This window comes from Oryzias latipes, chromosome 13, assembly GCF_053564925.1.
Source record: "Oryzias latipes strain Hd-rR chromosome 13, Olatipes_Hd-rR_3.1".
Lineage (NCBI taxonomy): Eukaryota > Metazoa > Chordata > Actinopteri > Beloniformes > Adrianichthyidae > Oryzias > Oryzias latipes.
This window is the reverse complement of record NC_136249.1, coordinates 36,150,262-36,162,500: the sequence shown is the minus strand read 5'-3', so window position 1 is coordinate 36,162,500 and position 12,239 is coordinate 36,150,262. Positions and strand designations below refer to the sequence as shown.

The 12,239-nt window shown below is 47.3% G+C and overlaps 1 protein-coding gene across 2 annotated transcripts in view; it reads left to right on the top strand.

Moving 5' to 3' along the window:
- Positions 1-12,239, top strand: part of col4a4 (collagen, type IV, alpha 4) — a 33,626-nt gene that overhangs the window by 9,823 nt on the left and 11,564 nt on the right. For both annotated transcript variants that reach the window (XM_011492693.4, XM_020699857.3), the window contains 23 exons: positions 541-612; positions 4,070-4,204; positions 4,352-4,396; positions 4,483-4,599; positions 4,794-4,862; positions 4,938-4,973; positions 5,079-5,141; positions 6,386-6,421; positions 6,605-6,646; positions 7,358-7,438; positions 7,739-7,783; positions 7,856-7,918; positions 8,003-8,047; positions 8,132-8,185; positions 8,309-8,369; positions 8,447-8,551; positions 9,275-9,430; positions 9,531-9,620; positions 9,970-10,130; positions 10,237-10,309; positions 10,412-10,518; positions 10,856-11,039; positions 12,115-12,183. In XM_011492693.4, coding sequence (XP_011490995.1) covers positions 541-612; positions 4,070-4,204; positions 4,352-4,396; positions 4,483-4,599; positions 4,794-4,862; positions 4,938-4,973; positions 5,079-5,141; positions 6,386-6,421; positions 6,605-6,646; positions 7,358-7,438; positions 7,739-7,783; positions 7,856-7,918; positions 8,003-8,047; positions 8,132-8,185; positions 8,309-8,369; positions 8,447-8,551; positions 9,275-9,430; positions 9,531-9,620; positions 9,970-10,130; positions 10,237-10,309; positions 10,412-10,518; positions 10,856-11,039; positions 12,115-12,183 — 1,909 coding nt within the window. The remainder of the gene's footprint in view (positions 1-540; positions 613-4,069; positions 4,205-4,351; positions 4,397-4,482; positions 4,600-4,793; positions 4,863-4,937; positions 4,974-5,078; positions 5,142-6,385; positions 6,422-6,604; positions 6,647-7,357; positions 7,439-7,738; positions 7,784-7,855; positions 7,919-8,002; positions 8,048-8,131; positions 8,186-8,308; positions 8,370-8,446; positions 8,552-9,274; positions 9,431-9,530; positions 9,621-9,969; positions 10,131-10,236; positions 10,310-10,411; positions 10,519-10,855; positions 11,040-12,114; positions 12,184-12,239) is intronic.

Below are 12,239 nucleotides of genomic sequence, written 5' to 3'. Positions count from 1 at the left end.
GGATGGATGGATGGGTATTTCTGACATTCAGTATTGAAAATGTTTGCCTCCTTCTGGAGATTCCTTATTGTTTCGGTTTTCCTCATCCATCATCCATTCATCTTTTGAACTCGCTGAATCCCATTCAGGGTCTCGGTGTTGCTGGAGCCTATCCCAGGTACTGTTGAGTGCAGGTGGGATTTACCCTGATTAGGTCACCAGCTTGTTCCTGGGCTGCTCACACACTTACACGATGGTGCTATTAGGAATCGCTAATCAACCTGTCAAAAGTTCTTTTGGACTGTTGGGACGGCAACAGAGACAAAAATTCACTTTCCCCTTTATTTGGTAAACTCCCCAACCAATGATGCTATTGGCTGTGAGGATGTCAAAGGAGTCTCAATCACTCCTTCAGCCAATCAGAGTTCTTACCATGTCCCTGTTCCACCAGGGGCCGCCATTCTACCAGCCACATGGATGTGTGGTGTTCACAGCATGAACTGAAGTGGGATTTTGGGATGGGCTTGCAGGGATGTCACACCTGTCTTTCTGTGCTTTCAGGGGAAACACATGGAGCCGTGCAATGGACGGGACTGCTCCACCTGTCGGTGTTTCCCGCCCAAAGGGGAGATGGTGAGACTCGCTTACAGCAAGCAACCACTCAACCAATCACAGCTCAGCTGCTGTTTGATCTCATGACAGGAGCTGCTGCATGGAGGAGGGATGGAGAAGAATGTGTTTGTCTTCAACTAGATGTTTTTCTTGAGCTTAGTCAGCAAATGTGCTATCCCACCCACACACACAAACACACAAACAGACTGACCTCTCAGCTGTTGTCAGATTAACGCCTTGTGTGGTTCTGCTGGTAACCACGAGTGAACTCAATGATCTCAAAGGACTTCTGACGTTGGGGCCAGCAGGTGATGATCCGTCTGCAGTGCAAATGTTTGCTTTGACTGCAGCAGCTCTGAAGGGTGGAACCAGTGAAGAATGAGCAGATCAGACAGACGACTCGGGTTTTTGAAGGACTCACCTGTCTGATCTGATGAAGATTGTGTCCTTCAGTTCTGATCTTCAGCAGAGCTCAGCAAAAGATCCGTCCTAGTGTTTCCGGTTGGTCCTAAGTTCCGGGTTCTCCCTGGATGTTCATGACAGCTGGTTCAGCTGCCAGCAGGAAGTCAGACTCTGGTGGATGTCAGAGCCACCAGAGTCTGACTTCATGGACATCATTTCCCAAAGCTGTAAGGAGCTGGAGGGTTTCTCTTTCCTCAGCATGGGACTGATGGTCAAAGATCTCCAGCAGACAAACATCATGATCAGGACCAAACCAGTTGGTTGGTTATCTGATAGCTAGGTCATGTTTTAGTCTCCTTTTTCTTGCCCCACCTCCCAGTACACAGGAACCTGAAGGATGCTGGACTGGCAGAGCATTTGTTGGAACTCCTCTAGGGTGTCTAAATGCAGACCTGGACAGACTTTGTCCGAACAACGCTGTCCTTTCAGTTCTTCCTTGATCCGGGTATTCCCAGCAGATGGGACTGGAATACCTGCAGAAGAAGCAGGACAGAAGCCCTCAAGGCCTGGATTCAGAGACACGAACATGGTCCAAGCACAGACCAGTCTGGACTGGGGTCTGCTCAGACGGTCAGTGTGAACAGACCATCTTCTCAGTTCCTCCAGCGGAGTGGCTGGGAGGGGAGGCGTCCACAGACACAGGCTGCTGAGATGACCGTCGTCGTCTTCTCTGATACACCACAAAGTCTGTAACCTCTGAGAAAGTCTGCGTTTGAAGTTGAAGTCAGTCGTGGAGATGATGAGGCAGCAGCTGAAGAACTGTTCTCACACAGCTACAGAATCAGAGACGCTCCTGTGTCTTCAGACTTCCTCAAATTGGGAGAAGGTTGGAGGGTTGATGATGACGTAAAGGTCTACATCAGTACGAAGACGGTCTGATGGTTTCTGTCTTTTGGTTTTTATTTTGATGAGTGGAAGACAGCATCCAAAGACCATGCAGACCTGTCCATCTCAACAGCTAACCTCAAGACCTCAGACCTCCAAACAGGTGGAGGTCTGAACGTCCTGTTCTGTCAAAGCGGCGTCAGATGGGACTTTGGTTGTTTGAAAGACCGTTTCTGTCAGTTGGTCCTGAAGATGATCAGTCAGAAGCTGACGAAGCGTCACATGTGCTCCTCGCTGTCTGTGTGACAGAAACGTGTCGGCGGCGGAGGCAACAGCTCCGTCTGTGCGTGATCCGTGTGAGTCCGTGTGAGTTATGAACTGTGACAGCCGTGATCTCTGTTTGTCCGTTCTGCTTTTGTGGAGTCACTCAGCTGTGAAATCAGTAAGACAGACGCCGACCCACAATCCCCTCTGCCTGTCTGCTGCTCACAGCTGTACAAACACACACACACACACAAACACACCCATACACACACACACATACTGGATTTCAGGCGGTTCAGAAACAGAAACGTGTGGTGCAGTTCATCGGGGAACCACCAGAGGGCCTCCAACATCTGTGTCTGATTGGATCAAACTTGATCTGGAAAATGATTTGATGAGGAGGTGACGAAGGTGAGGATTTGATGATGACAGCCATGAAGCTGACATGCTGGTTCCAAATGTACCAGAGCCAAACCACCGTCACATGACCTAGACCTTCCAGTCCGAAGCTTTTTCTGCAGCAGGGTGTAAGGTTCCAACAGAGGAAACAGTTCCACCATCGTTGTCAGAAGTTGCAATGTGAAAAAGAATAAAGTAACGACTTCCATCGTTGAGGGTCGGTTCTAAACATCCACTGCGTGTTTTTAGAACGTTTAAAGAGGAAAGATCAAAGCCTGAAATGGTTAAGTAGGACCTGGAAGATCAGCAGAATCTGTAGATCTGGATCCAGCATTCTTCAGCAGCATCACCTGCTCCGGTGCTGCAGATGAATGAAATAAGCATGTTTTTTTCTGAAACACCTCATTTCCTCAGAGATTTTGCTGATTGTCTGACTTCTTGGAGGCTCAGTTGATGTAAAATGGAATTTCCTTTTGATTCAGCAGAGCTGCTTCTGTGGTGAGCAGTTGAAGGAGGAAGGTCTCATGAACTTCATAACCCTTTCTTCAGCTGGGCCGGGTCTGAAGCTCTGGCATGCCAGGTTTTTTAGTTTGTATCAGAGGGAAGACAGGAATCGGAGGATTTGCTTTCACTTGTATTTTTCTGAGCATCTGACTTGTTTGTGTTGTGATGTGCTGCCCTCTAGTGGTCATCAGATCCGGTCTCTCCCTCTCCAGAACATTGGAGTTTCAGGCAACAGAACAAGTCGACTGAAGGAGAACCTGTCATGTTAGTCTCTTCAGATCACATTCCTTCATGTTCTCTAACAATCTACGACATCATGTTCTATGTTTCTTACTAGACTCTACATGAATCAGGTTTGATCTGCTAGAATCCACATGTTCTTCCTGACAAACCCAGTATGGGTTCTACAGGTGGTTCTGGTACCGTCCAAAGCAAAGTGGTAGATTTGGTAAATGGTAGATGACAAACCGGTTGGTTTGCCCCCCCCTTCAGTGGGGTCGTCTCAGGACAACCGTTTTCCATCTTCTTCAGGATACATGTTTAGGTTGTCTGTCCAATGTTTTATGATCACAGAAGGTTCTCCTTCATCCAAGTGACGTTCTGCAGTTGAGTCATGGCATCAGTCATGTTACAGTCCCATTCCCCCACTGATGCTGGCTCTGCTGCCAAACGTTGGCACCAACCTATTACCAGGAACAATGTGGGGTTCAGTGTCTTGCTCAAGGACATTTCAGCACATGGGTGCAGACAACAGGAACTGGACGTGCGATCTTTCAATCAGAGGTCGACCGCTCTACGTCTGCACCGCGGTTTGGAAAAGTTCTGAAAGGCCCCTGTTTCTCTCATGCCTGACTTGTGTCTTTTGGTTCTGTCAGGTCTGGTCAGGTTTCCTCAAACTCTTACAGGTTTTATGTGGACTTATTGATCCTGCAGGACCCGTTTGAATTGGTTATTCCAGGTTCCATTTGTCTCAGTGTCTGGGTCTTTTAGGTTCTATTGTCCTAACAATCATCATGATCTACAGGGAGTTCCAGGTCCTTTGGGTCAGCAAGGCCCTCAAGGGCTGCCAGGTACCTTTGGCCCTCAGGGACCTCCAGGACCAAAGGGACAGAAAGGAGATGAAGGGGAAGCAGGACCCCTTGGACCCAAAGGCCACATTGTAAGTTCTCCAAAGTCCAGTGCAAAGCTGGGCAGAAGGAAAGACAGAATGTTCTGTTGTCAAATAGTTCCGGGTTCTGCTTGCTGGTTTGGTAACTTTGTGTGGGTAACCATGGCCTGACACCAAATGATCTGCTTCTGGTTTCAGGGAATCAGGGGCCTAAGAGGTTTTCCGGGTTTAGATGGAATAGAGGTAGGAAGCTCCGCCTCTTTCAGCTAGTAGACCACTTTGATTGGTTCCTCTGAAAATCTATGTTGTGTAACTCTTGTTCTGTTCAGGGTCATCCAGGACCTGCTGGAGGTCCAGGTCTTCGTGGTCAAGATGGATGTAATGGAACTAGAGGAGACCAAGGACTACCTGGGCTTCAAGGACCACAAGGGGCAGATGGAGCATGGGTAAACATGTTTTAATGGATGTGATTCATCAGTCAGGGATTCTTTGTCATTAATCCACAATGTTTCCACTTTAATTCAGCTTTAGAGCACTGGATCTATGTTTACCTGCATCTCAACATTTATGAGGGAAACTCAAGGACCATAGTTTGTCTTGTTTCGTGCTATTTCCATGGTAACTTGACTTTACTCTGTAGGGTTTACCAGGACCAAAGGGGTATCCAGGGGGTTCAGCAGTTTTCTTCTTCCAGCACCCAGGAACACCAGTAAGTTCATGAGCTCTGAGAGGTTCAGGGCGGGATGTTTTCTGAAGAACTAACCTGAGTGTTTATGTCTGCCAGGGAGATCCTGGGCCTCCTGGACTGCCTGGAGTCCAGGTAAGGAGGAGGCACAAACCAACAGAGGAATGGCGATGAAGTGATGGCTTTGCTGGCAGAAATTCTTTTTTCCTGGTTCTTCTTCAACCTTCTGTCTGTCTGCAGGGCAAGCCAGGTCTTCTGGGTCCTCCAGGTCTTTCTGGTCCTGCAGGGCAGAACGGGAACATCGTAAGCTCCAACAAACTCAGACACCTTTGACATCATTCAGGGGGGTCAAACTCATTTTCACTGAGGGCCACATCAGCATGGTTGTCCTCAAAGGGCCAGAAAAATAACATACACATGTAACTAAATGTAATGAAAGATAAACGTAACTACTCCTTAATACAAAATTACTCATTTATCTATTTATTATTACTTTTTAAAGTGACAATTCCAGCTGCATAGAAACATATGTTTGCTTGTTACTTTAGCATAAATCATTTTAAATTTGATTCTGTCAGGTTAGGTTATATGGACAGTGTTTAAGTCCTAATGTATAGATGTCCAATTTGATATTTCAAGTCAGATTCCACTTAGATAAGAATAAATACACACCAATTTTTATTTATTCTAAGAAATTAAAAACTTTTCTGCTCTCGCGGGCCACATAATGACATGGAGGGCCACATTTGGCCCGCGGGCCTTGAGTTTGACACATGTGACATAATTGGTCCTATTTTGGGGTTTTTACGGTTCTAACTGTGAATAACTGGACCTGTTGTTCACGGGTAATGACAATCCACAGAAACCTTAACGGGAACATCTGCAGAACATCAGAAAACACTTCAAATGAACTTCGTTTGACTGCTGTGTCGCCTCGCCTCACGCACCATGTGATGTGATCATCATCTCAGGTCGATCAGCATGTTTACTTCCTTCAAGCTGAACTCAGCGGTCCTGGCAGTCCGGGAGAGTCTGAGCTCATCCAGGAGTTAAATCCAACAGGAAGCGGCTTCCATGTCATAAGCAGATAAATAATTCTTATTAAGTTGAATTATATACTGATGTTCTAAGTCTGCAGGTCCTCCAAACATCATGATGGAGCAGGGAAACCCTGAAATGATCTCCAGAACCGTTCTGGAACCATCTACCCAGATTCCTCAGGGAAGCTCTCTCTATAGGGGGGAGTGTGTCTCCCAGACTCCGCCTCCACATTCAAACGTAGGAGCTGCTCAGTACAGCACAGGAAAGAGAAAAACGAGATGAAAAAGACAAAACGGATCTTTATTCACATCAAATGTTTCACAAACTGAACATTTCGTCAGACTTGAGATTTCTCAAACCAACCCAGGTCATGACACACCACGTTACCATGGCAACTGTTACTAAATTATCTGGGCATTCTGTCACAGCTTTTGGATGCGGTTGCCATGGCAGCCCATGGAAAGTGGTGCAAGTTTGGTTAATTGCGAGCGCTTCTGTGTGTGCAGGGTGAGCCTGGTGAGCCTGGTCCCAGAGGTCCTCCTGTAAGTCATCAGAACTATACTTTAAAACACAACTTCAGTTTTTATGACTCTGAATGACCTGCTTTGTGGTTTGTGGTCTTGGTTTGTACCCTTCTGTGGTGCAGCTACAGAAACATTCACTGAACAGTTGTTGATCGTAAATGTTGTGATCTTCACAGGAAAAAACTTGCGTTTGTGTTGCAGGGAGAAAACGGTCAAGCTGTGCCCGGGCCGAAAGGAGATGAGGTACTGCCCTCCTCGCTGTTGCCCCGCCTACTCAGATATGGATCAGCTGTTTGCCCTTTAAACTGGAAAGGCAGATTTTAGGACAACCATTTAAAACGTTTGAGATGCTCAAGACTTGTTTTCTAAATGATCTAGTTTAGGAAATTGCAGGAACAAACAGGAATTCTGTTTGGAAAATATGGAACTGTGAGGTTTTATTAGTGGAGATTGAACTTTGAAATATAAAGATTTATTATCAATGAGTGAATTTCAAATTGACATAAGATACAGCAAGAAAGAGAAGCTAAAACTACAGAAACATGATCTCCTCTATCGCCTCTCATCAGTTAGGTAACCACAGACTTAGACTTCCTCCAGGTCCTCAAACCTATCAGACGCGTTGGAAGTTCTGTCTCTCCTGCATTATTATTATTAGATGAACAGAGCTGAGTATCATCAGCATATAAGTGGACATGTCTGCTGCGCTGCTTAATAATGCTGGCTAATGGAAGCTAAAGGACTGGGCCCCGCACAGAGCCCTGTGGTACACCACGGCTGACCCTGATCCTCTGAACTTTAATCAGTTTGGTGCACTTCCTGTAAAATCAATGGAACTTTAGAGGACAGTAATCCAGAGTGTAATGGCAGAGAAGGAAAGGTGTCCGTCAAACACTGTCAGAACCATCTAACCTGCCTCGTCTGCACCTTCTCCTACCTCTTACTCCTCCACAGGGAGATCAGGGCCAGGAGGGACCCCCAGGGCCCTTCGAGTACGTGGACCCCCCAGAGGACCGGTACATCAAAGGGGATCAGGTGAGGCTGTGATTGGTTTGGGTTGTGTGTTGGAATTTGTCCACACAGATGTGTAGAGATGACTTGGATCTTTGATCGGGTTGGGCTGCATTCACTGATGTTGGTTGAACATCGGTTGATTTTGTGGGGACTGAGGTGTGAGAAGCATTTGATGTTGTTGAAAGGTCATCAGACCCTTGACCCTTGTCCCTGTCCAAACCAGAGGCTGCACGACCTCTGAGAGAGGTCTGCGTCTGTTGGACGGCTGTGTGAAGGAGCTTCTTGTTCTTGTCCAGTTCTGAACCTCCCCTGTGTTTTCAGGGACCTCCTGGGGTCAAAGGAGCAGCTGGAGTGCAGGGAGCACCGGTGAGATGGGAGTTTTTGCTTATGGAGATCTGTCTGCAGGGGTAAAGAAGATCCGGGTTTTTCTAATTTCAGGGCTTGGATGCCCGTCCTGGGGTCAAAGGAGAGAAAGGCATTGTGGGATTCCCGGGGCCCAGGGTAAGTGATAGGGGTTCTGGATGTGATTGATCAGCGTGGATCAGATATGACGGATCACAGCTGCTGTCTTGTTCCCGTCTTTAGGGTGTCATCGGTCGGCCTGGTCCAGGGGGGGGGAAAGGTATCAAGGTGGGTCAGAACCAACTGTGGTTCTGGTTTGCTCTTTGGGTTTCATGTGAAGAACTTTGTTCCAGTAAGTTTTTGTGTTTTCAGGGACGTAAAGGGGAACAGGGTCTGCCAGGCCTGTTCGGACAGGACGGGTCAAAGGTCGGTCTGTAGCTTTGATCTTGGTTCCTGTTTTAGATGGACTCAAGAACAGTTTGACACCGACCCAGGTTCTGAAGATACTTCCGTCAAAGGAAAACTAAACTGCTTTTCTGTTCCGTGCAGGGCATTAAGGGAGATCAGGGCCCCAAAGGGCCCCCCCAGAGCAGGGACGTCACACACGTCGGTAGGAAGCCGTCGATCAGCATTTTGATGTTGTTTTTGTGACGTCTCAGAGACCGAAAAGACTTTGTTTTCTTTTAGGGGACTTCGGAGACCCGGGGGCTCCTGGGTTTCCAGGTCCCCCAGGACACATGGGGCATATGGGGTTTCACGGTCCACCAGGACCCCCAGGCGCGTCGGTGCCGGGTCAGTACTTGCAGCTCGTGAGCAGTGTTGGCTGGGAGGAGCTCCTTTCAATAGTATCATGTGACTGCTGTCAGTGTAAGGCGGCACTGATGCACGCGTGCGAATACTTGATATGTTCAGTAACATGTTTGCTACACGTGATCACTGAAGCCGTTCATGAGGCAGAACCTCTGCTTCTGTCTTCTGCAGTCTGACACACCTCAGCTTCTCCGTTTTAAGTCAATAAAACATCTTTAAAAATATTTTGGACTAAACGGATTAAAGCGCAATAAGTGATTGTAATTAAAGGGTGCCCCCCTCCCCCCATTTGAATGCAGGATATTAGCATGTGTCACCATTCCAACAACCGAAGGAATGGCGGACTGAACAGCCTGGGCTGTAACATTCTCCTGTTATTTAACAAGAAATAAAGTTCCATTCAGATATTAAAATGTTCTAAAGGACAAATCTTTACTCGTGATTTTGAGTTAAGGTTTGTAAACAGCAGTGCCGTTTCTGGAGGTTTTCTTTGTCGTAGACTTTCAGATTCAAAAGTCATTTTGAAGCTCTGGACACATTTTTTAAGTAAATCACACCTGAGCATTATTGAAAGTGGCACAAGATAGCAGCTGGACACATTTAAGGTGGTATTAGAGGAGTGGTTACATCCAGACTGTGAGTCAGAAACAAGTCGGGTTTTGATGAACCTGAAGGTGACGCGATGCCCTCTACTGTTCTTTGCAGGACCAAGAGGTCTTCCTGGCATAAAAGGATCTCAGGGGTCTAAAGGGGAGAAAGGAGATCCAGGTCAAATGATTACAGACGGAAAAACACCAGGAGAACCTGGGAAACCAGGATTTCCTGGATACACAGGGCTAAAGGGAGAGCCAGGAACTCCAGGTATCTCTTTTCAACCTTTGGACTGAATGATGACGTCATCGACTAAGATATCACAGATCCATCGGGATCTTTTTGGCTCTGGTCTCTATTGTTCACACAGGAAGTTACTGTCTTCCTGGGATACCAGGACTGCGGGGGGAGCCAGGTGTTCAGGGGCCCCCAGGGGCCACTGGCTTTTCTGGATTTAGAGGTTAGTTTGGGAGCATCCAGTTTTTACTAACACAGTTCTGTAAATTGAAGAACTTTTGAAACAATGTGACACAAACTATAATTACAGAGAAGATTTTTAAAACAAACTCTTAAATTGAAAAAAAAAAGCTGATATTTTATTGACAGCAGAACAGGAAGAACCTAAAAAATGTTAGAACTGAGGAGTTTAACTCTCCACACAAAGCAGGACATTTAAAAAGATCAGCTGGAAGAAGGCTGGAGACTAAACTGTGTTTCTGAAGATGCCGGACTGGACCGTCCAGTTTGAAAATGTTCTGGAAAAACCAAATACAAATCCTGGATGATACTTCACCTTCCCTGTGATTCAGGTGAGACCGGTCCCTGCTCTTGTGGCCCTCCAATCAACACACCCGGACCTCCAGGGCCTTCAGGTCTCTCTGGGAGTCCAGGGTTCCCAGGAGTCCAGGGATCCCAAGGCCAGAGAGGAGAGGCTGGTTCTCTGGGAGATGCAGGACTTAGAGGGGAAGAGGTGGTTTTCCAAACTCTTTTTTTCTTTTCCAAAAAGAACAGGTCAGATGTTTCCTGCAGAGATGAACATGTTGTTTCTTCCATGTTGGTACGTCTGTTCTGTCCAGGGTCTGGTTGGAGATCAAGGCCCTAAAGGGCTAAAAGGTCAGAAAGGGAGTTTCAGAGTGGTTGATTTTAAAGGTGAGGTCATGTTTTCTCACAAAAACTGTTTGAAGGTTTTCCAAACGTTGCCTTGTTCTGGGTTGGACGCCGGTCTGTATATTTGATGCTTTGTGTCTGCAGGCGAGAAGGGAGATCAGGGCCCTCCAGGTCTGCTAGGCAGAACAGGATACTCTGGACAAGCTGGACTCAGTGGAAATCCAGGGGCCTCCGGAATCACGGGCCCTGAGGTACGCACCAACATGGACACCAGGGGTGTATCCTTTTTCTACCACATGGCCCCACAAAGGGCCCCCTGTCTGAAGGAGTGCTGCAACTTCTTTTGAGATGATGGGTAGATGTAAGGGAAGGGCAATGGCTGCCTTTGAAAATCCTTAGGTAGTGCCTCCCTTCACTCCTTCTAATCCTAATCCTTCTGTGAGTGAAAACGGAGGGATTAACAAACTCCTTTCTGCTGTTACAGACAGATCTTCAGGGTGGCTGTAGTAGGCACTGCAGGCAGTAGGGGGCACCAGACCCTTTGATCCTCATCGTCATCTCCTCTTCTGAGAATCTGTTTATTTGCAGGGGGACGAGTTTGCTGGTGTTACTGGAGACAGAGGTCCACCAGGACCATCGGGACGGAAGGGCCTCCTGGGACCTGCAGGGCCCCCTGGACAGGGGTTTATGGGAGCGATAGGATGGCGAGGTGCCCCTGGGGCTCCAGGACTTATAGGATTTCCTGGACCTCCAGGACCAAAAGGCATTCAAGGTGAGATTCTTCTAAAGAGTTTCCAGGACCCGAAAAGACTGATGATCAGCTGGACTTTAATAGAGACCAACAACTGAGACACTATCTAGACCAGGGATTGGTCCTGGCCTTGAGGCCGGCATTCCTGCATGTTTTCCAGCATACCCAGCTCTGGCAAGTTGTAACTGCCTGGACACACTTGAACCAGGAAACCAGTCATGAGGAGGGCTTGTATTTCTGGAAACCACGCAGACTCAGCACCTCTGGAGGAACTCATCCCTGATCTAGATCAAAGATAAAAGAGTGCACCTCAGTCCGTCCCACAGCAGGGTCTTTAAATGTAAATGAAGCGTATTAACACTCGGAAGATTATCATCAAGCCATAAACGAGCTGGAAGAAGTCTTTGAAGCTACGCTTCTACAGTCGTGACTGTACCCCTTTGCTGTCAAAGGCTTAGCTCCGGCATTTTTTTTCGACTAGTGTAACTCTTAATTTCTGTATTACATGAGAATCTCAGCATATCAACATCATTATCATCTGTGGGGGGACAGGGTCCAGTCCCTATAAATAGAGCTGACCCGGAAGGCCAACCTTTTCTGTAGATGTCAGTCATAAGCCGGCAGCTCTGAGACCTGTTCCAGAAACATCTTGCCTTCGGGAGCAATGCTTGCCTTGTGGTCGTCTCCAGCCTGCAGTCCTTGGGTCAAACTGGAGGATGTCTTTTGTTGGGGGGTCAGGTGCTTGTGCTTGTAGGTCTGGCCTTGTTGTGGGACAAGGAGGCTTACATGTTCAAATGAACCAGAGTGATACCGTCTGGAGCTCGCTCTTGGTAGGGTCACCATTGGCAGGCCAGTCTCCAGACAAGCATGGACCCCCACATGTCAGAGTGTTATTTTATCCACAAAATCTGTGACATACTAACATTTGCAGAAAAATAATTAAAAATGATACTTTGAAAAACAGTTAAAGTAAAATCCATTTCTAGAATTTCAGAAGGTCTCCCTGCAGCTCCTCATGAACATTAACAAGCTTCGTTCCAGACTTTCACCTTCTGCAACGACAGCACGGTCAATCTGGTGTCTTCTGGTTTGACAGGTGACACTTTGCCCTGTGGTCCTCAGAGTTTTGGTGCTCCCGGACAGAAAGGAGACTCTGGACTCCCAGGTACACCCCCTCATGGAGCATCCACCTCACACCTGTCTGACTTCCCTAAGACTTAC